At 38.9% G+C, this 24,790-nt stretch overlaps 1 protein-coding gene and 1 long non-coding RNA gene across 3 annotated transcripts in view; one reads left to right on the forward strand and one right to left on the reverse strand.

Moving 5' to 3' along the window:
• Nucleotides 1–20,573: 20,573 nt before the first annotated feature.
• pkdcca (protein kinase domain containing, cytoplasmic a) overlaps nucleotides 20,574–24,790 on the reverse strand; it is a 68,074-nt gene continuing 63,857 nt past the window's right edge. For both annotated transcript variants that reach the window (XM_069931149.1, XM_069931148.1), the window contains 2 exons: nucleotides 23,489–23,662; nucleotides 20,574–21,882 (listed from right to left, as the gene is read on the reverse strand). In XM_069931149.1, the coding sequence (XP_069787250.1) occupies nucleotides 21,797–21,882; nucleotides 23,489–23,662 (260 nt within the window). In that variant the 3' untranslated portion in view covers nucleotides 20,574–21,796. The remainder of the gene's footprint in view (nucleotides 21,883–23,488; nucleotides 23,663–24,790) is intronic.
• On the forward strand, nucleotides 20,798–23,670 carry LOC138760514 (uncharacterized). Its single transcript, XR_011355675.1, has 3 exons — nucleotides 20,798–20,897; nucleotides 21,838–21,992; nucleotides 22,885–23,670. It is a non-coding gene; the product is annotated as an uncharacterized lncRNA (long non-coding RNA).

Raw genomic sequence — 24,790 nt, forward strand, 5'->3', positions numbered from 1 at the left:
CAGCATCTGGCACATTACATAGTGCTATACATAGCCACCCATTTTCCCTTGCAACCGCTGCAACCGTGTCTGCCTGTCCCACATCAGACTTGTCAGCCACAAACGAGCCTGCAGCTGACGTGGACATTTACCCCCTCCATAAATCTTCGTCCACGAAGCCAAGCCAAGGATACATAGCCACTGTTAGCTTTGAAAACACCTCGGGATCATCAGCCATTTTTCTCTGTTTAAAGGATAGACCAGACATGTATGATTCACATCACAGTCAGCGTCAACATAGTGGCGCTGTGCGTCCCACATATGTTATACATCACAGTCAACGTCCCGCCTCTTTACATACCGCACTGTCAGTATGCTATCTAAACCCATGGTCAGAAACTGAATTCGCAATTCTGGTCATTCCTGTGTGAAAGGCCACTGTCGGGATGTCGGGAGACACTTCCTAATGGTGAAATCTCACGAAGCTATGTAAAAAACATTAATGTCTATATTATGCCTGACCTAAATATTGGAATCACAAGTGACATTAAATGGTTTTCCTTCACATTCAGTATAGACTCAAACCAATGATCTGCTTCATACTTATTCCCCTGATAACTGCATTTGCAGTTTAGATAAAGATAAATTAATATGTAATTGAAAATATAGCGGTGCCGCCACTGGTGCAGACTGGGAGTGTGAATAGTGGAGACACAGCATTGCTCCAAAGAATTCAAGTGCTCAGTCCTAATGCCAGTGGCTCTCTACATGCTTTAGGAGGCCTGTTAGAGGAGCCGACATAGTTTGTAAGTAAAGTCCTGCAACAGAGGGGTCTGTGGCCAAGATGGCAATGCCTGTGCTCGAGAGTGGCCTCCAGAGGTTGCAGACACAGAGAGAGCGATGAACTGGCATAGGGCACCAGAAATGAGGAGAAACACCCCCTCCTCTTGCCCGGTTGAGAAAGAGAAGGAGAGGAGATCACCCTATAGGACAGTGACCAGGCAGTGGACCAGCGAGGCTGAAGGACCATACAGGGAAGGTGATCATGGCAGCGGACCAGAGAGGGGCTCAGCAGCTGAGGGACTCACACAGGCTGCAGCTGTTTTATGATCAGGGGATCAGGTGGAAAATGGCTCAAGGGAACCAGATATTGGAGCCAGGATTCAAGAGGGTCCTGAGGGCAAGAAGGGCTCCTGATGGATCTTGGGCACTGAAGGCTTCTAATCATGTCAGTGGTTTTGATCTGGAACTCGGGTTGCTGATGGACGGCTGCAGAAGCTGCGGGATCGCTGGAGGCGAGTCCACAGACTCTCAGTGTCTCTGAAGGGATTCTCTTCTGCTTCTCTTTCTCTAAGGGGTGCCAGCCACTACTAATAGTGGCCCTTTGTCTGCTTTACATCATGTATGTTACATTTTTAATATTATTATTGCATGACAATAAAATTAATCTTGAACCCTTAAACCTTGAAAATATGAGTGAAACAAAGATATTTTGACTAATAGTCTCAACTATGAATATAATTGGCAGCTTTAATCTGCTGGAGTCCTACTCATTGGGAAGCAATTCAACAGTCTCCAATTTAGATATTGAATAAAAATAGCTTCTTGGACCAATAAGGAGAAGTATGGTCATGGGGCTTATATCATAGATATACACTGTATATTAAACAGCACTCAATAACTCAATGCATCATAAAAATAATGCACAAAAAAAGACCATTCACCATCTTCTCTGTGCCACCTCCAGTTATTCCAATGTTGTTCACTTCCCACTCTTGCAAACTTCCATTTCTTATCCAATTTCCCTTAGTATGTCTGATTAAATCCATTCCACGATCCTTTTTTGGGACTGAATTGCAGCACATAATAACTTACTTCATAAAACATTTTTCATCATCAAGCCCTTGGTTATTCTCCAATCTATGTGCTTTGAATGGATTCCATGGCATGGAAGAAGGATGCTTTAAAGAGGGTGACAGTCCTGGTAGCAGTTACTTTAGTTCTTGACATTAAATTTACATCAGCCTCCATTAATATGATCCAAAAGCAAAAGACACTGGAAATCTGAAGCAAAAAAAAGAAAATCATCAAAGTTGAGGTCATGTTTCAGGTTGTCAGCATTTCATTAAACCTCTGATTCTCACCCTGCAGATTTACTGACTTTTCCCAGGATCTTTTGATTCTATTGCACACTCGGATAGAGTTATTCAGTGACTTTCCCTTGTACCTGAACAAAATGTGGAAGAAGTGATCAATCCACTCCTACACAGGCTCAATGTGTTTTGAGGCCCCAGGAGTGAGTGTGTCTGCAATATACTCCCAGAAAGAACAGTAGAAATGGATTTGGTCATAACAATCAAAGCATGTTTATAAGACTGCAAGGTAAAGCAAAAGTAAATTTGAATTATGAGCTGGCTCTATCCCAATTACTGGCATAGAGTAATTGGGTGCTGCTCATTATGTATGGTGATATTTGCCCCATTGCTGTACTTTTCCATGCTCCCCCATAAAGGAAAACTTCGACAGAAGGCATTTTGAAACTGTTAAAATAGATGTAAATATTATAAAATGAACACAAAAAAATAACAAATAACTTTTCGAGATCCATCATGGTAACTGCGTGGTAGCAGCAAACAAGCACAAACTCAGAAAAGATTGTACAAGAGGCTTTATCCCAGTAAAAGTCTGAACATCTTGCTGGCTCCCCATGTGACTGGCTCAAGAGGGACTGGCTCAGGTTTATATTCATGTTGGCTAGAGAAAGAGAAGCAGCCAGCCAGAGGGAGTCAGCCCCTTATCACCCCCTGCAGTAGGCTGGTGATCATATCACCACAAACTGTGATTTTTTTAATTGTACTAAAGAAACTTGGGTTCTTTTAAAACAACTATACTTTATTAACTAAAGTATATAAGTCCATGTGGAGATATCCATCTTGAATCCAACCCAAGTATCCACAAACTAGTTGGAGGATCACTAGCAATCTATTATTACATCCCCTTTCCTTGAGATGTTTTAATCTAACAACATGACACACTAATACAGTATTCATTTTAATTTAAAGTTCAACACAAATGTAAACACTACATCATCAGCACAAAATTTTTAAGTGTCCAGTTCTTTTTCTTTTAGAGGTTCAGTGTGTCAGGTGCTTTAATAACACGAGGGGACCTTCTTAATACAGATGTCTGTGTTGACTCTGCTGGTCCACTACTGTCTAGTACTGGTGGTATTTCCTCTGTTGTTATGCAGGCTGGATCTTCTGCTTTTGTCTGTTCCTGCAATTCTCTTGCATTTTCAGCAGGCTCTTTCGATTCCTCCTCAGTATATGACCCTCCTCTGTTCTGACTGTGTAGGATCTTGGATTTACTTCCTCCAGAATAGTGGCCTTTTTGTCCCAAGTGTTGGAATCTCTGAGTCTCTCTGTGTCATGTTGTGCCAGTGGCCCTAAGCCTCTTGCTGCCTTTTCATAGTTCATTTTTTTTGTCTCTATTGCAGATGCTTTTGTTTCCATTCGATGTCTTCAACATCGTTCTTGTTTGGGTCTGGAGAATAGGGAAGTGTGGAGTATAGTCTACGTTCCATTTGAAGCTCAGTTGGTGACATACTATGTTCAAGTGGGGATGCTCTCTAACTCAAAAGAGCTAGATACGGATCTGAGCCACTGTCTAGTGCTTTCGTGAGCAACTATTTAACCATGTGAACTCCTTTCTCTGCTTTATTGTTTGACTGTGGATGCAGGAGACTTGAAGTCACATGCCAAAAATCATACTCTTCTGCAAAGTTCTGGAATTCTCTACAACGGTAGCATAGTCTATTGTCACCGTAGACAATTTGAGGAATTCCATATCTTGCAAGGACCGATTTCATTTATTTGATCACACAAACAGCATATTAGGAAGAAGCACAATCTCTAGATAATTCAATAGATAGTCAATAACCAGCAAGTAATTATTTCCAACGATGTGGAACAGATCAGTCCCAACGTTCTGCCATGGTTCTGCTGGTAAGTCAGTTATGACCACAGTTTCTTTTGCCTGCTTTGTATGATGTTTCAAACAGGTCTCACAGCTTGAAACCATTCTGTCAATGTCAACTCTTATCCCTGGCCCTCCTCTTGCATTTTTTCCATTCCAAGGTGCTCCTCATGCACCCTCTTCAACATCACTTGTCCAAGTGAGGAATGATAATTCTGCTCTGTCTCAGTAGAAGCCCATTGACAACATTCAGCTCAGCTCTGATGTTGTAGTATGGCTGAAATTCACCTCTCGGCCATCCTTCATTCAGATTCTTGATGACCTTCTGTAGAACTGTGCCCTCTTCTGTTTCAGCTGTAATCTGCTTGGATTTCATGTCAGATACAGGAAGAGATTCAGTGATCAGATCCACATGGAAAATCACATCTCTCTCTGTGGAACTCTTGTGCACTTCACTCTGCATCATTGCCCTAGACAATGCGTCAACTAACACAATAAGTTTCCCTGGTGTGTACACCCTCTTGGCCATGCTTATGTTTTCACATGCTTTGTCACCCAGCAGTAATTCATGTCCATTTGGGACAACTATGATCCTGAGGTGGTGCTCTTTATCTTTAATTTTCACCTTGTATTTCCATGTACCTTTCGTCTCAATGCTCTAATCATTTGTAGGCTTTGAGCGCTACAGGATTTGCATGGCTTTATCTTCATTGCCCTGATGTTATGCTCATAGATCAAATTGGCCATTATCCCTGTGTCCAGCTTGAAAGGAATATTTGTTCCATTTGTATGCAATGCTACAGTCCACTTATCCTGCTCGACTCTGTTCACACTTGGCTGTACAGTGTCTGTTGGTTTATAATCTTCCTGCACTAACATGCCAATGAAATATGTATCACTGAAAGTAGATTCTTCTATAGTGCATAATGTGTGCATGCTTTCATTTCTATTTTGTTTAGCTTTGGAAAAACATTGCGGTTAGGGATGGTTTTAGTTAAGGGGTATATAAAGGGGGAGGGTTTATTAAGTAAGGGGGATAGAGGGATTTTTCTGTTATATGCCATGTATACTTATTAATATATATTTTGTATTAAGTATTTATCAACTTTAGGTATCATGGTTTTTTAATTTTAAATAAAGTATTCAAAAAAAAAGAAAAGCATAGTGATTCTGCTCTTTGCCCTTATTACAGACTTTTCTATGGGGGGGGGCTATGTTGAGTGCCACATCATTTACACTTGAATGTCTCTCCTTTTTGTTGTTTCCCATGTCTCATACTTTGTTTATGTGTGTCCAGACATTGTGGCTATGGCTATTCCTTCATTTTCTACGGCTTTTGCACTCTCACCAAACTTTTTTGAGCACTGCAGAGCTAATTCCCTGGCGTGGCATATCTTCACAGCTCCAGCTAAGGTAAGCTCTGTCTCTTGCAGCAACCTCTCTCTCACTTTCTTATCAATAATCCCAAACACAATTTGATCACAGATCATTGAATCTTGCTGCGATCCAAAATTGCATGTTCTTGCTTTTCATTTCAAGTTTGTAAATAAGAAGTATCAAAGGTCTCTCCCTGCAGCTGCATGTGTGAGTGAAACACTACCTCTCAAACAGATCATTTGTGTTTGGTGAACAGTGTTCATCAAACATTTCGATAACCTTGTTGAACTTGCCCTGGTCTTCTGCCTCAACAAAAACAAATGTATTGAGAACCTCCAGTGCTTGAGGTCTCAACACAGTAAGTAGCAGGGCAATCTTCCATGCATTAGGTTTGCTATCAAGTCCAATGATCTGCAGGTTGAATAATCTCAACTTGTGATTGACATTTCCAGTCCAATTTAGAGTGTCAAGAGCCTTTACACTCTCCATGTTTTCTGCTGCCATCAACTGATTATCACTTTGCAACTCCTGGTGTTTCTTACACTACTGGTTTGCATGTGATGTTTCTTTTTTTGTAATAAAGAAACTTGGGTTGTTTTAAAACAACTATACTTTATTAGCTAAAATACACGAGGCATCCAGCTTGAATGCAACCCAAACTGCCACAAACTAGAATCTGAACCCATCCAGTGGTCAGGAGGATTACTAGCACTCTATCATTAACAGGCCCTTCTGGCCCACAAGCCTGCACAGCCCAATTACGCTCATGTGACCAATTAACCTATTGACTCCATATGTCTTTGGAATATGGGAAGAAACTGAAGCACCTGAAAGAAACCCATGCACTCACGGGAAGAAGATACAAACACTTAACATCAGTGACAGATTTGATGATGCTGTAATTGTGTTGCGCTAACCATGATGCTATTGTGAAGTGCATTGAAATGCTAAAAAAAATTAAAATAAAACAAAAGAAAAAATGCATGTCCTCTCCTTCTCCATTCCAGGAATCCCCATTGAAAGGAATGGAACTCCAATCCTATGTCAAGTTCAATAGGCATTGGATTGGAGAACTGGTTCCCCAGTGTAAAGCCGTGCAATCGCTGATAAAAAGAGCCTCACTTTTGGATTGCTTCTGGAATCATGTCTCGTGCTCACGGTGGGTTACAGCTTGCTTGATTCAGCTCAATATCAAAATATGGAGATACAATAAATGAAATGTTCAATTAATGAGTGAAGAAATAGCCATTACAAAAATAATTCATAGATCAACCTTAAATCATATAGCAAAAAAAAAGCTTTAAAAATACACTGCAACAGAATAGGTGTATGGAAAACATCTCCCCTAAAAATGTGGACAATTCATCAGCAAGCTAAAGCCCTCCCTCCAACCCATCCAAATTGACAACTTCACATCAAACTTTGAACCTATTTGGTAGAGTATTTTCCTCCCCTCCAACACAGTTATTTTAACTATCACCCCATTGGTTTACAATGAAGAAAAAAGTGGCTGCATTGTCAAACTGTTCATCCATTGATATTCCTTGTTCCAAAATGAACCAATTTTCTTGTAAAAGAAATAACTGCAGGAAGGGACCCAAACAACAGTCTCATAATAACAATAATTATGAAATCAGACCAGTGACCCAAAGGTTATTAATGTGAATTCCACCTTGTCAAATTCTAAAATTGGTTTCAATATCTCATAAATTATAAGCTAATACCAAGAGAATTAATGTGAATTGTTGAAGAAATTCACATGCTTTTACAATGTCCTGAAGGAGAATAAACCTGCCCCTTTTAAGTGATTTGGTTTAAGTGGGCCTTCATTTTCATAATATCTAGTTGACTTTTAATTTTCTCCAATGGGAAATCACACTGTTCAGTTAATTTCTCCCACATCTCTGCACTGCAGAATGAAATGTAACCTATTTTAAGAGGTAAACATCACTAAGTGATTTGCTACCCTACTAATTTATTGGGGTAGCTGGAGACCACCTATTAATGAATACATTTTTGGGTACTCAACATTTTGATGTACTTTTTGCCTTGATATGACATTTTGTTCATCCCTCCAAATAAAATTAAAGTTAGATCTTAATGACGACTGAAATCCCATACTTAACAAAAGTCTACAGTTCACATAATATTTAGGTCATGAACCTTGTTGAACCATTCAGTCCCTTTTGGTAAAGGTTCTCCCTAAATGCTCTTGGGTAGAGGTTGCACCAAAGATGAAGGAACAAAGTTATATTTGCAAGTGAAGATATATGATGCTCTATTGGATCTGCTGCCATAGTAAAGCTCACAGCATCAGGAAATGCTTAGCTATGTGGCTGGCAGTGGTGAGAAATCATATGGGGATAAAAATCATTAAAGGGAATAGATAAGTGTTTTACTGCTACAGATGTGATTCCAGAATGGTACATAACCTTCCTGCTTCCAGGGTTAAAGATGTCACTGAAAAGATTCAGGGCATTCTGAAGAAAGTTGGTGAACATCCAATGATTCACCGACCATGTACCAACGATAAAGGTAAAAACAGGGATGAGATTCGTGAGGCACGAATGAGGGAGCATTGAAAGAAGTTAAAACACAGCATCTTAAAGGTAATTATGAGATTATTAACTAAGCTGGAGGCCATTGAGCACAGAAATTGGAAGATTGGGAATGAGCTGGACCCTCAATAGTTACAAGTAATTTCATTGAATAGGATGAAGGGACTGGTAGTTAGGTTTGGTGATGATATGAAAATAGGTGCATTAGTAAGTTGTGAGAAATACACAGAAGCAGCTAAGATAAATTGAAAGCTTAAACAAAAGGTTGACAGAGTTTGATGTGAAGTTGTCAATTTGGATGGGTTGGAGGGAGGGCTGATGAATTGTTCACATTTTTAGGGAAGATGTCATTTCTACAAGCTAGACAGGTTGGAACTCAATGGAAATGGGACTATATCCTCATGGGAGAGTTTCCTTGCGCATTTGAGGTTTGAACATACTTGGCAAAGAAAAAAATTAATCTGAAGTTAGAACAATAGCAGAGAGAAGTTAAGCTTGAAATGGAAGGCAGAATTGAAGGGCAATGAGGTGCAAAAGAAGTATAAAAGCAAAGAAAAAGAGAAGGAAATAGTTCAGCATAACGGGGGTGGGGGGGGTAGGGGGGGCGCAGGGAAAGTTGGTTTTTTGCTTTCTTTGTTTACCCAGTATTTTATCTCAAGTGATAGAGGTTAAGCTCCTCCCTCCTGGCCATACATTGGTTAGCTTAGCCGCTGGGCAAAGGAAGTAGCTACACATACAGTGGATGTATTGATAGTCAAATTCCACTGGTTCTAGAAAAGTCCTAAACAACTGGAGAATGATCTATTGGAGAAAGGATTGAGACAGGAAACACATATGTATAGGCTGGTTTATTTTTTGTTTTTTTTTTATGAGAAAATGCTGGAATCTATTATTAAGCTGACAATCAGAATTAATATGGTTTTATGCAGAGGAAATTGTGTTTTGACAAATTTGCCAGAGTTATCAGGGGAGTCACTAGATGCAGTGTTTTGGGTTTTCCATTTGCTAAGCTTCCACATAAAAGATTTCAACACCAATACAACCATAAGAGGATGGGAATTGCCATGGTCGGTGAATCATAAATCATTCAATCATAAAACTCAGTAAGAGGTCCTTTCATCTTAACTCATTTCTCCTGAGCTGGTGAACTGGTGAACCAACAAAAAGCAGATTGGAGAGATAAATGGCAATTGTTTACCACTGAGGTATCAAAGGATTCGCTGCTGTGCCCTCAGTAATTACAAGTAATATCATTGAACAGGGTGAAGGAACTAGCAGTCGTATTTGGAATATATGAAGATAGCAGTTATGAGCAGGACACAAAAAGGTGGCTAGGGAAATGGAAAATTAAATGAAAATGAAAAAATGGAAAGGGAAAGAAACAAAAAGTTTTCAGACACTAATGTCATTTGGATGGAGAAATAAATAGGCAACTAATTATTTAAACAGATAGAAACTACAAAATGTTGATTGTCAAAGGGATCTGGAGTCCCAGTGTAAAAAAAACACAAAAGGTTTCTCTAGTCCAGCATGTAATGAGGAAAGCTGATGGTGTATTAGATAATATTGCAAGGGGTATGGCGTATAAAGGGAGAGAAGTTTTGATACAATGTCAAAGGCAGTTGTGTGACCTCCGCTGGAGACACAAATACAATTTTGATTTCAATATCAGTTCAATTTATTGTTACACGTACAAAGGTGCTGTGAGAAAGTTTGTTCTGCTTTTTCAATATTTTTATTAATTTCATTTAGCAAATCTTACATAGGTAAATATGAATATGACAATAATCAAATTTATATGATACTGATATCAGTAACAACAAAACCTACATTACATTTTTTTTAAAAGTTCATGCAAAGAGAAAAAAAAAGAAACTGGTTAAATTACAAATTCGACCCCCTACCTACAGAGGCTACTGGCAAAATACGTAGTCCACCATCTGATAATGAAAAAAAACATAAACAAGAAAGTTTGTTTTGCAAGCAGTCTGGATGTAGACATCCCTTGCAGAGCAAAGTAAGTTAGGCACAGTACAGAAGTGCAGAGTTACAGAGAGAGGTCAGTCAGTACAAGAGCAAAAGTGACAGGATATAATTGTAAGGTTCATTCAGGGGCGTGATAACAATGGAAAAGAAACTGTTCTTAAATCTAGTTGGGTATGATCTCACACTCATGAATCTTCTTCCTGATGGGAGGAGGGTGAAGGAGTGTGGCTGAGGTGAGATGAGTCTTTCAATACATTGGCTGCATTCCCAAAGCAGCAGGTTCTATAGGTGGAATCAATGGAGCCAAGGGGTTTTGTAAGATGGTCTAAGCTGCATTTGCGGCCTCTGCAGTTTTTTGCGGTCTTCTCTCCATATTTGAGAAAGAATATAGTTGCATTAGAGAACGTACAGAGAAGATCAGCGAAGTTGGTTTTGGTGGTTATGACGAATGATATATGAAGAGAGGTTGATCATGTTGAAACTCTGATATAAACTGGGGTCTAGAAGGATGAGAAGTTATCTCATTGTAACTTCTCATCAGGATGTATGCTGAGATATATCTCCCAGTGGGGGTTTCTGGAACTAAAGGACAAAGCCTCAAAATAAGTATTTATCCATTTAAGGAAATTAAGAGGATATCTTCTCTCAGAGGGCAGTGTCTCTTTGGAAAGATGTGGATCTATTCAAGGAAGAGTTTGATTGACATGAACCACAGTGGTGTTGGCAATAAGAACCAGCAATCCATGATCTTATTGATGGGGGGGAAATGTTGCTGTTTGACCTACTCTATCCCATTTCTTATGTCCCTATTTATGATAGTAGAAATTAAGCCTTTGAGAAAATGTTATAAGGGTAATCTGTTTACAATTCTTTGCGTGGATGGTCCACTCTGTAGCCACGGTGCTGGTGATGGAGAGAATGTATCTTCAGAGTGCTGGAGGTGATGCCTGACAAACAAGATGTTTTCTTTGCGTGAGATATGACTCCAGTTATTGGAGGGCTATCCCCTTGATGCTCATTGACTTCAGTTTTACCGGGACCCCTTCAAGTCAAGGGCAGTCATCTTCATCTCACCAATAGACATTGTCATCAAAATCATGTATGAATCATGGTTTATATTGTTCAACTGAACATACATGTACCAGGTAGTGTTGTTGCTGAGAAACTTCCAATCATTCCTTGAAGTAAAATTAGAAGATGATTGCTAATTATATCTGAATATATTTTGACCATCTAGTTTTATCTGGAATACGTTTTGACAAAGGGAAAGCTGTTTTTTTTTAAAAAACTGCAAACATTTTAAGTTAAATCACCAATTTGAATCGACTGACTCTATTTGAGCATTGCGTTGACTTTGTTCCCCTGGTCCAAAGTTTCTGCTCCTGATCCAAATGCAGTGAAATCTGCTGCAAGTCACGCAAGCCAACATTGCAGAAATGTATGTTCTGTTGCCTGCATTGCCCTCTGAGGTTGTATAACCTGCTAACCTTGATTATTTTAAGATTAAAAAGTTTAGTGGAAACTTATTCCTGGGGGAAGTCTAGAGAGCACAGAGAAATGTTTGGAAACAACTCAGACAGATCTTTTAATTTTTCTTGGATTTGACTTGTGCTTACCACTAAAGTTTCTCAATTACGCATGAGACTCCAGATCTCCTGGGAGGATTACAGCAACAAGATGAAAGCAGATGCTTACATTGCCAATGAGCCAGTAGGCTGGGGTGGCTCAACTCTGCAATTTCCTTGAACTCATGACAGAAGATAAAACCCTTACAGTTCTGTGCCAAACAGGTAATTGCACTTTGTGTGGGTGACTAATAGAGATATAATTACATAATTTATTGTGGAAACATCAAATTTTGTGACCATTAAGATTGTGCATGCTGGAATACATAAATTAAAGTCTGTATTAGATATTGCCAGCAAATTGCATAATGAAACCATTAGATTTATTTTCTGATGGGCATCTATCCAGCTTGGCTGAAGTTTTCAGAACATAAAGCTCGTGGATACCTACAACAAATAACTCAAACTGACTTTTTCCCTGTACAGTGCCTTCACTTTCAAACAACTATTTCAATTATTTAAAGCCATTGCACAACCCAGATTTCATTTATATTTGGACAATCCATGAATTGTTTCTTAAATGTCTGTAAATAGTTTAACTCCCAGTTTTCATTTGGGATAGTTGTTAAATTAATAAGCGCAGTAAACGGCCCTTTCGGCCCATGAGCCTGTGCGGTCCAAGCACACCCATGTGACCAATTAACCTAGTAGCCTCATATATATTTGAAACATGGGACGAAACCGGAGGAAACCAATGCAGACATGGTGAGAACATACAAACGCCTTACAGGCAATGGTGGATTTGAACCCAGGTCACTAGCATTGAAATAGCATTCCACTAACCTGAAATAGCTTTGCACTAACTGTGCCACCCTAGGTCTGGAATAAACTAATAATAATAAATGCAATAATCATAATAATAAATGAGAACTCCTGTTTTTAAATTTCATTCTGTGACACAGTGGAACATGCATGTGTGGACATTGGAATCCACCTGCTTCAAAAGGGCATCAATCATATCAGTACCCAAAAAGAGTGGAGTGAGCTGCCTCAATGACCATTGTCCAGTAAAACATATTGTAATTAAATGCTTTGAGAGGTTAGTCATGGCCAAATGAACACATACCTAAACAAAGATCTGGACCCACTGCAATTTGCCTATCGCCACAATCATTCCACAGCAGATGCAATCACACTAGCTCTGCACTCCACCCTGGATCACATGGACATCAGTAATACCTACATCAGGCTACTTTTCATTGATAATAGCTCAGCCTTCATTGCCATCACCCCCTCAGTACAGGTCAGCAAAACTTGGGCCTCTGCAACTGGATCCTTGACTTCCTCATGAGAAGACCACAGTCTGTGTGGATTGGTAACAATATCTCCTCTTCACTGACAATCAACACAGACGCACTTCAAGGATGTGAGCTTAGCCCACTGGTCTATTCTCTCTACACTCATGATTGTGTGGCTAAGGACAATTTAAACATCTACATATTTGCTGATGACACCATGGTTGTCAGCAGAATCACAGACACCAATGAGGAAGTGTACAGGAGTGAGATAGAAGGGTCAGCAATGGAGCGGGTAAAGAACTTCAAATCCCTGGGTGTTAACATCTATGAAGATCTATTCTGGGCCCATCATCTTGATGCAATCATGAAGAAGGCTCACCAGTGAAAATGTTTCATGAGATTAGGTATGTTATCAAAGACTCTTGCAAATTTCTACAGGTGTACTGTGGAGAGCATTCTGATTGGTTGCATCACTGTCCAGTATGGAGGTGCCATACTGGCACAGAGAAAAGGCTACAAAGAGGTGTGAACTTGGCCAGCATCATCATGGGCATTAGTTCTTAACTCTATTAGGACATCTTTAAAAGGTGGTGTGTCAAGAAAGCAGCCTCTATTCTCTTTCATTTTTGAAAACTTTATTTATTTTAATAATCGTTAATAGAAAAACAGTATACAATCTAATATAAGTAATTTATATAATTGTATATAAAAAGAAAATTAAAAACATAAACACAGAAAGAACAAAAAAAAAAATACCCCTCCCACCCTCCCACCCCATCAGCCAGCTCTCTTAAAGAGAGCTAAAAAAAAGGAAAAATATATAATATATCAAAGTACATCTAAATGCATATATTCCAAATAACCACTTAGTGACGAAAAATGAATAATTATCATGCAAATTATATGTAGTTTTTTTTCCATAACAATACAAGCTTTCAATTCATTATTCCATCACGTTATATTAATCACTGTGTTATCTTTCCATGTACTTGCTACACATTTTCAAGGTACAGACAGTACTAAATGTACAAATGCAATTTGAAATTTATCCAGCCCTAATCCCTTTAAAGGAACCATGTGACCTATTTAAAAAAATAGATGGATCTAATGGTAACTTAATGTTATATAATTTTTTTCAAAGTTAACTTAATTTCTTCCCAAAATGGTTGTACATAAACACAAGACCAAACAGCATGTAAAAAAGTACCAGTACGTACACCACATCTAAAACAGGAATCCGAGTTACTAAAACCATATTTTTTCAATTTCTCTGGAGTTAAATATAACTGATGTAAAAAATTATAATTAACCATTCCATACCGTACATTTGTCAATTTAGTTACACTGTCGTAACACATATCTGCCCAATAATCTTCAGGAAAAACAAAAGCTAAATCATTTTCCAATTTAATCTTAGACTTCTCCCATTCCAGTTTATCCATATTGTCTTGTAACACTTGATACATAACAGAAATATAATTTTTTTTTGGTATACAAGAAATCAAAGATTAAAATTCCATCAATACAGGTAAAATCATCTCTCTACCATACATATCTTTCACCAAAGCTTGAAGTTGATAATAAACAAACAAAGAATTTTCAGTAATATCAAAACGTTCCCTCAATTGATTAAAGGAAAGAAACTGTTCTTCTACAAAACAATCCTGCAATGTCTTTATATCCTTAAAAATCCCAACTCTTTAAGTAATTATTAAATATTGAAAAAGGAATAAGCTGATTATTATATAGTGGGATTAAAATTGATAATTTACCTTTTGATCCTAAAATCTAATTTATTTTAGTTCACACCTTTAATAAATGCTTTAATATTGGCATATTTAAAGTTATAAACTTTAAATAAGCTTTTAGTGCATCCCACAACACAAAACGACATCTACAGAATTATCATTTTCAGTCAAGAACAAAGTAATCTGTTCTTTAATAAAGGTAACAAACTCTGGTTTTTTCAACAACATTGTGTTAAATTTCCATCTAGAAGGTGAACGTGCCACTTCTGAACTTACACAAGAGAAAAATAATAAAGAATGGTCTGATATAACCCTACTTTTATACTCCGCCTGTAATACTCTTCCTTGTAAATATGCCAATACTAAAGAAAAATCTCTTCTGGAAAATGAATCATGTCGAGATGAATAAAAGGAAAAATCCTTCTCCATAGGATTGACTCTTCTCCAAAAATGCATCAAATTTAAGTCTTTCATCATGGCCCCAATTTGTATTGCCATCTTTGATTTATTTATACTTTTTGGAGATCTATCTAATAAAGGATCCAGAACACAATTGAAATGTCCCCCAACTAAAATATTTCCATTAGCCTGGTTTAACAGCAAAAAAGCATCAGAAATAAAATGCTCATCACCTATGTTAGGTGCGTAAACATTAAGCAAAGTCCAAGATTCAGCAAAAATTTTACAATTCACCCTTAAAACCCTCCGAGAATTTCCTTCCATAGATTGTAATTCAAAGGGAAAATTTTTATGACTTAAAATCACTACACCTCTTGCCTTGGAATTAAATGAAAAAGAAAACACATGACCAACCCAATCTCTCTTCAATTTGAGATGTTGTTTTTCGGTCAAATGTGTTTCTTACAAAAAAGCAATATCAACTTTCATTTTCTTAATATAAGCCAGAACTCGTTTTCACTTAATCGGGTTATTTAACCCATGAACATTAAAAGTTGCAAATTTCAAATTAGACATCCCTACAAATTAACAATATAATCACTCACTGCAAAATATCGCTCCCCTTATATCTTGAAATCACTATCCCTCCTCTAAATATTTTTTAAAAAGAGAAAAAAATGTTTCTTTTTATTAACCTCAAAAAAAACTACGCAAAGGTAGTAACGCTCTAAAAAAAACTGGGTGTGGCAAACCCCACTAGTGGCAGATGTCTATCAAAGATTTCAGTGCCATCCACCCACCCCCCCACCCCGAGCCAGAAATACATTGTTCACATCAACACAACAAATATAGTAAATATATTCAACCCATTGACTCCAATCCCAATGATTGTTCCGGGTCTTCAATGTCAATAAGACTTTGAGTTAACACTTCTTTCTTTCCATTCTTCCCATTTCTCCTATTCTTCCCATTCCCATTTCCATTTCCATTTACCTTCCTTTTAGGCGACAGTGGCGAGAATTGACCATTTCCTCACAACTCTGGTAATGAATTAACAAAAATTAATGCATCATGGTCATTTTCAAAAAATTGAGATGGAAAATTAACACTGCAGGGTAATGAAAAACAAATTTGTAACCTTTCCTTCAATTTAGCCAAATTGAATTCCCATCGTCACCTAATAATCTCCTGACTCAAATCTGCGTAAAAAAATTCTCTGTTATTTTCAATCATCATTGAAGTTTGACTTTGTCGTGCCTTCTGGACCGCCAACCATAGTATCATTTCTCTGTCCTGATATTTCAGACAACGGATTAAGACTGCCCGTGGCGGTTGTCCCGGAAGCGGTTTCCTCCGCAACGCTCTATGTGCCTGTCCAACTCTAAAAAAAACCTTTGCCCAACATCTCGGGAATCCATTTCTTAAAAAAAATTATTGGATCGGAACCTTCAATATCTTCTGGAAGTCCCACAATCTTCACATTATTTCTCTGACTTTGATTTTCTAGTGAATCAATTTTTTTCAACAATTCCTTCTTCTGAATTCCCCAGTCCACAAAAGAATCTTCCACTTTCTCCATTTTTTCCTTATTACGTTCAACATGATTTTTACATTCAAAAAAAGCTGTTTCAATTTAAAAAAAATTTCTTGCACTGTATCCACTGACTTGATACTTTTATTAACATCACTCTTAACTGCAGTCATATCTTCAGACGTAGTATTCATTTTAGTTGTCATTTCCAAAAATCCTCGAGTCATTTGTTTAAACATATTATCCTTTTGATAAGCAATCCATTCCAGATTCCAGTACCTCTTTTTGAGGCCTACCTTCTCTAGTCTCCACTTCCAGTTGCTCCTGCATGCTGCCCAGTAGAGGCAAGTCTTCTTCCTCTTCAAATGTTGTCAGTCCATTTCCAGTGCAGTTGCGGGTCTGAACACCCAACGACGGCACCCCGACCACATCGGGATGCCACCATTCGGGCCTCCCCACAGCCCACACCCGATCCAACAGCTCCCGAACCCTGGAGACACTGCGCATGCTCGGTAAGGCCAGGGACTGTGCAGGTGCGTATTCCAATGCCACTCTGCGCGTCCCCGGGCCATCCGATGGCAGCGCGGGCTCATGGGCTCCTCTTTTGGCCGGGTCGCCCATGCACCCAGCATCACGGGCGCGGAGTTCAGCACCAACCGAGCTCGTCATCGAGCCAGCGCCATCTTGCGGAGGCAGGATCAGCGCCAGTGTCATACTTAGCCGAGCTGGGGTCCTCTGTGCCTTGGGAATTCCCGAAGTCAACTCCATAGCTTCAGTTAAGCAGGTAGGCCTCAATTCTTCAGCACTCTTAAAAGGTAGTTTATTCTGCAATTGAGTTTTCATTTTTTTTACATTAGTAGCCATTATAATCCACTAATATTCCAAAAAGTAAAAATACAATTTTTAATCACTTTTATAAACTTTAAAAACGGGTACTTAAAAAACTAGCTGAGGAAGGGTGGGATCGCAAGTCTGTCCTCTGCGCCATCTTGCCACACCCACCACCCTCTATTCTCAAAGACCATCACCTCCCAGGCCATATCCATTGCTCACTGCTACTATCGGAACAAGGTACAAGAGCCTGAAAACACACACCTAACCTTACAAAAACAGCTTCTTCCCCTGTGCTATCAGATTTCTGAACAGACAATGATCATATAGACATCATCCCATTTTGTTCTCTTATCTGCACTAATTATTTTTAAATATTTATAGAACCATAATTTATAGCAAATTTGCACCTGTAATCCACAATACTGCTGCCACAAAACAATAAATTTTGTGACATATATTCATAACAATAAATCTGATTCTGATTTGGGATTTTAGTTTTTTCGTAATCAGCAATGGGTCTGTGGAGGAGCATTTCCACACATTTAGGAAGAGTCAGGAATTAGTATTTGGCATTTAGCAGTCACTCTGCACAAAAAGGAGCTGGTCCAAACAGCCAGTGGCAGATCCAAGGCTTTATGGCAACTTATTGCCAGAAAGTGTTTAATGACCTCACCTGGTACGCCAAGGCAAAAAGGACCTGTTCAATCTTAACAGTTACTTCAACTTCTGCATGAATGCCTTCCACCCTAAAGGCCATATTGCTTTTTTAGTTAACATATACATCATTCAATTTATTGTCAGCCAGAGCTGGTGGCAATGCTGAACTGGATAGCTTGTGGCGTATAGAGTCAAGGATGGAGTCAGTCAAGCAGTTCTTGTGAGTGTTTCTTTCAGCAGACATCCAATTTCTGCCCACTCTAAAGAAGATTACTTTCATACTTGGCTGTCAAGGGCTCAACCTATAGTTGTTTGGTCCATAGGGTAGCAGTGATTCAGCTTCTTGAGTCGCTCCCTCTCTCCTCCAGCACCCCGCATTCCATCCTGACCACCCACGCATATGAAAGGTTTTGAGGGTTATGAGCTAGATGCAGGCAAATGAGACTAACTCAGAGGGAAACTTGGATGAGTTGGGCCAAAGGGCTCTTTTCCATGCTGCATGTCTTTGACCTCATGAGTTTCCTCTGGTTCTCCAGTTTCTGCAATCTAACAATGTGTGATTGGTAGGTTAATTGGCTATTGTAAATCACCCCTAATGTGTAAATGAAGGGTAGAATCCAAGGAATCATCAGTGAGAATGTAAGGAAAATAAATTGGCTTCAGATAGGATTAGCCTAAAAATGGGTTGGTTGTTGTTTGGTGTTGACTTGCTGGATCCATACTGCATCTCTCTGAGTTTAAAGCCCCTTTCACACTTGTAAATTGGCCATTCAGTGTCCTGGGATAGGAATGGGGGTTTGGCCTTTCACACTAGACCACTCCTAACTAGGACTCCGAATGCTTTCACACTTGCAAGGGTTTATCCCCAGCGTTTGGTCTGTTCTACCTTTAATAGGAAGTGCCTGCAATGCAATTGCCCATTTCGCACTTGCCTGATCTCAACGCAGACGCTGGGGATTGTACTAGGGGTCGAGGCCAGCAATCCCTGGCGTGAGATGACATCATCTGATGCCAGCTTTGAGCAGATTTTGCTTTCACACTTGCCACTTTAAAGGCCAATTGGCATTCGATTCCTGGGATCACTTGCAAGTGTGAAAAGTGAGTAGTTTTGTTGGCCCATATATTTAATAAAAAATTGTAGGACCATTCAGATATTTGAGAAAATATATGTTGAACTACTGTGGTGGGCATTCCTTTGTCAGAGAGTCATCAATGCCTGTTGGTCATATACTGAATACTGTTCAGCTGCTTTGCTTACTGATTTGTTTATCTTGTGCTCTAAGTCAACCATTTGCAGGCCATTCACAGACTGCCAGATCTTCTTTCAGAGCAGAGTTTGAATCTCTCAGATCTGAAGTGAGGAGATGTATTTAAAAAGGCAAAAGGGCAGGTCAGCCTGTTTGAACTTCACAGTAAGGATAGAGTAACAAGCATCCATCACACCTGCACCATTCAACATGGATTCTTCCTTAATCTGAAGCAGTACCCATCTGTTAACTGGTTTAAACCACATTGCAAAAGGTAAAATTTTAAGAAAAACAATGAATAAAACATTGCTTTTGTCCCCACCCTTACCTTTTAAAGGCTTTGATGGACTGTTTAGCATTCTGGTTTAATCAGGTGTGCAATTTAAAAAAATGTCCCTGTAATAAGCAGACTTTGGTCAGACTCAGCACAAGAGATGATTCTTGTGATTTACACATTCACTGAGTCTGTCCTACATTAGTTTTATAGGATCCATATATGCAGTAGAAACTACTCCCTCTCCATACCCTCTTCCAAAGTCATGAAATACAGCACACATCCAATCCCCATGATCTCAACTTAAGAAACTTCAACAAAATATGTAAATTTTCCCATCATCCCTCAACCCATGGCTTCATAGCGGTGTAAAAATTGTAGGTGCCAGAAATTATGGAGGATAATGTGTTGGATGCAGAGGCTGATGGAGTAGTAGGTAAGCATAAAGAATCCTGTGTTGGTTGCATGAGGACAGAGGGGGCAAGGGCAGATGAGTGGGAAATGGAGGAGATGTGGGTGAGGGTGGTGGAGTGGGGGGGGGGAGGGGGGAAGCCACGTTTGTAGAAGAAGGCAGACATCATCTTGATGAAGGACTCAAACCCAAAAGATTGATTATATATCTTTCTCTTTCCTTCATAAAGTGCACTGTTTGACCTGCTAAGTTTCTCCAGCATTGTTTTTACCAACAACATGGCTTCATAAGGCCACCAATTATTGACAGAACCTCCCAGCCTAACTATACAGGGTCCCACAGTCAAACAACTGTAAATCTCATTTACACCCATATCTCCAGGGCAGGTAATAATTTGTAATAGAGTATATTAAAAAGGGTAAATGGATTGTAAATGCCCAGTACAGAACTTTCTGAACCCCCCAATGGCTTCCAATAGTGAAAGTTCATCACTGAACTAAGCAGCTTTCCCACTGGGTGATTAGTCCGATTACTTCGGCCAAGAATCTGGTTCCTTCACAATGATCACCCAATTATACAGATAAATGCTCTGAAACCATGTGAGCTTATCTTTCCAAAGGTGGAGAGTATAGAAGCTATTGCTGATGTACATCTGTGTTTGAGTGATCTCAAACCAAAGTTCTCGGATAGGCATCCACACTGACATTAAAATAAAATACACAAAACTTGCACGTTGAGTTCAACAAGTTTAATGCTTTTTCAATAGAAAAATAATAAATAAATGATTGCTAAAAAATATGTATATCACATTTTAAAAATATTAAAGGTGACTTTGATTTCAGTACAAAGCCTCATGCACATAATGGAAATACAGGCATGATTATGATGTCATAATGATGCTGGAACATTATGCCAATCCACATGCCTTTTTTCCATTATGAGTTCCAATTGGCAAAGCTTCCTCACTGAAGCCCAAAGCTGGAAAATACCTCTAGACGTCTAAAAGAATCATAACTGATGTCATTGCATCAAAAACACTTTCACAGAAAGCAAATAAGTGAGACAAACTTTGTCAATCACAAAATATTAATTTAAAAAATACACCTAATTGGTTGAGCTCTTGATGTATCATTTTGTTTGATTTTCTAATGTTTTCCTTCCTGCTAATATTACTGAACAGCAATTAAATGAAATGATTTAACAGCATCAATGTTTAAATGGCAGATTTTCTCTTGAATGGTAAAAAGCTAGTGCCTTAGACCCAGTGCTCTATTTAAACACATCATGACTCAGTCAAAATGATAGAAAAGAAATTTCATCTGAATCTGTTAAAGCTCAAAGAGCCAACTTCAAGGGAGAGGTTTAAATTGTGAGATTCCCTGCGATTCTGGGAGAAGAGAAAACACTTATGATTGAGATTCTGTTTGTACTGGCCATGCACATTCCTACCAGCTATCGGGAAAAGCATCACCTGGAAAATAAGAACAAATCTTTGCAGAAAGTGAGCAACTAAGTAGAAAGTAGGAGAAGGAAATGAGGGAAAATAAGATGTTAATGTTATGATTTAAAACTGAAAAACCAAGGAACACAGTGACACTTAATCCATTTTTGTGTCCTGATGCAGAACAAACTGAAACAATAGAGTATGGTTTAGCATCTGCACCTTGGGTTGCTTGTTTTTCTGCTGTAAAAAGTGGAGGAAATTGTAAGCTTGAAAAAAAATTGAAACAGTGACCTTCCATTAAAAAGCCACATCTACATTTGAATTGCTCTGCTGTTCACATTTCCAACCCGCCGTCATCAGCATTCCAGGAGTTGGTGATCAACTACTTATTGCCCCATGATGTGGCACCCAAGAACATGCAATGGTGCCAGGAACATCTTGGCCTGTGATGGGCCTTGCCTTTTGTTTCTTGCCGTGATTCTTTGATCTCAGTTTCAAAATCTCATGCTAGCTCAGTCTGCCACTTTCACAAATGTCACCTTCTCCATGTCAGGCACGATGCGGCTGGAACTGGCTTTGAAGAAAACAAGATGTCGGCCTACGAGTAAAAACAAAAGGAACAGTAATGTGGTCATAATTTCACTCACATGAGATGTGCTGAATTACTGGAGTCTCGTTCAAGCTCTCTGCAAGTAAAGACTGGCAAAGGTAATGTCAAATGATAAGCTTGCTTTGACTGTACACTTTAATAAAATGGGACACTTTTTCAAAGCTTCCTGCTAAAACACAGAATAGAATATTATGCTGACAGACAGACACCTATTACTGTTGACGCTACACTGCATATCCTTCAGCAGCTCGTAGAAGTAATTAAAGTCATCTTTCAGTGAAGTGTCATTTGTAGATTTCATCATTGCCTGGTATTTTCACACTCTGACCTTGTACAAGCTGAACTGATCTCCCACTCGCATTTAGCAGCAGCTGGACTTGATCCCAGTCTGCACTACCAGTGATCACTGGAGTGTGCACCAGGACATGACAGAGAAAAATGGATCAATGGTTCATCCAGTTCACCACTGGTATGTTCCTTATAAATTTCTGTAACTAATTTTTTTTAACTAAACTCCCTTCCACCCCACCATTATCCAACCTGATTCCATATGACCTTTTCTCAAGAAATATCCTTTCTTCAGCAGACTTTAGTTTTAACATTTTTTAAAGCAGTCCCTTGATACAGAAGTTTTATTAAAGCGGCATACAGTTCAAAAAAATCTTAAATTGCCCCGGCTGTTTTGAATTTAGGTACTCTTCAATCCGACAGAATGTTTGTCCTTTTTCGGAGGACTACTCCAGTCTAACTTTCCAGACTGCAAGATACACCCACGAAGGGACCCATGGTAAAGCAAGGGCAGGAGCAGCTGCAACTTTTTTAACGAATACTTTTCATGATTAAAATTAGGTGTAGAATAGAAGGATTGATTGGTTAACCTGTTCAATATTCTGCATTTTATTTCAGATTTACAGTATTTTGTGGTGATGTTATATTGATGAAAATATGTTTGTGATTAAGATTCTCATTATATCTTGTATGTTAACATAGAAATGGCAAATTGATCTGTCAATGCATGTGCAGAACTCCATTCATCACACAAGATCTTTGACCTACTACATCAGGAAGGAGATATGGGAGCGTCAAAATTAGGACTGCCAGGCTGTGACACTGAGGAAGAGTATTCTGTAACTGAAATAATTCTAAAATATTTATATATAGTAATTTATTTTAAATGTTACCACAATGTGTTTACGCGATTATTATTACTGTGTATTGTGTTTGTATGTGTGTGCACCGTGATCTGGAGAAACACTGGTTCATCTGGTTGTTATTTGTACAGGATGATAATAAACTTGAACTTGATCCTCTACTATTTATCTTGCATATTGAGTACAAGTTATCAGCAAAAAAAAAATGCTTATAACCTTTTTGGTCTTTTACAGAGAAAATAAAAACACCTGAAAAGAAACAAAAAGATGGTAAAGATAGTGGAATCTCAGATAATAGAAATTTGTATAACTAAATATTGTTGGTCAGGTAGACGTGGTCTAATCAGGCCAATGTTCTTATCAAGTTTGCTCTGTCAATTCTTTTCACTCAATTCTTGTAAGTATTTTGGACTGGATCTTTCCTGGACTGCATTAAGACTTACCTGTCCAAGTTGTCTGATTTGTCAAAACAAAAGCATGGCACTGTGAATGATTGTCACAGATCTCCATTGCCTCATTGATGTCATAGACAGACAGCAGGCAGCCTTCATGGTGGTACGAAGGCCAACATCTATAATTTTCCTCAGGTATAGCAGCATCAGTCAATTGCTTGTATCCTGTAAAACAAATGCAATAAATGATTTTAACAGCATTGATACATGAAGCAAATTCTGATTTTCAACAACAAGCAGTTTGTGTTACCATCCATACCAGAGTTGGCATCAGAAAAAAATCTAATCGGTGGGGCATTAGGGTAACAGCAGTCGGGGGGGGGGGGGGGGGGAGAAGCACAAAATACCATTTGTGTGGCAGTTTTGTTTGCCATTCCTGTTGTTCCTGTTCGGATGGGGGGCACAATAAGTCATTTGGAGGGGGAATGGCCTGTGAATTCCCCCCCCACCCTCCCTCTCATACCAAACATATTTTGCACCTATCACTTCATGAAGATCAATTAATGTCTTCTCCACCTCTTGGTCTCTGTCCGTGCCAATAAAAGCTGTGAAAGCCTTGCCTTTCCAGCCATCTCTTGTGTTATAGATCAGTACTGTACACACATCAGGCAGCTAGAAAACCCCAGACCATCATTATATCCTACTTGATACTCAAAAGCAAGCCAGAAAAATGTTCAACATGTCACAGAGAGTTGTGGAGGAAGAAGCAATGTTAATGGTTCAGGCTGTTCTTTCATAAGAAAAACCCTTCTTGTCCTGGCTGGGTAACTTCACTGCTTGAACAGATATACCAGCAGTTATCAGCAATAAGGGGATTACCATGAAGCAATAATAGGTCATTCACAGGGTGAATTTTAACCTCACCCCTACTCAGAATAGGGTCAAAATTCAATCCCCATTTTCCTCATTTTTGGGGGGATTACCCCTGTGAGTATGGCTCATAATTGGGATTATTGTGGGGAAAATTCGTGTCAGTAAACTCAGATTTTATGCATATTTGCCAAAGAACGATTGCAATTAGAAATAGGATTTCTGATTAATCTTATTTTAATACCAGTATCTTTGCTATTTCTAAGTGGGAACCAATGTATTCATGGTTCTTGGCATAGGTCATATTGAACATTGGCATTGTATCTGGTGGTAACAATTTGGGTTAGACTGGCAAAAAGCATATATACTTCAATCCTCTTAGTGCTATTTTGTCTGCTGCACAGGGAGCAATGGCAGCTTTCCAATCTGCCTTCATTTAAAAAGAATCCAAGGGTAAGTATTGAGGTTTAACCCGTTCTGTAT

The sequence above is a fragment of the Narcine bancroftii genome, chromosome 4, assembly GCF_036971445.1.
Source record: "Narcine bancroftii isolate sNarBan1 chromosome 4, sNarBan1.hap1, whole genome shotgun sequence".
NCBI classification, from domain to species: domain Eukaryota; kingdom Metazoa; phylum Chordata; class Chondrichthyes; order Torpediniformes; family Narcinidae; genus Narcine; species Narcine bancroftii.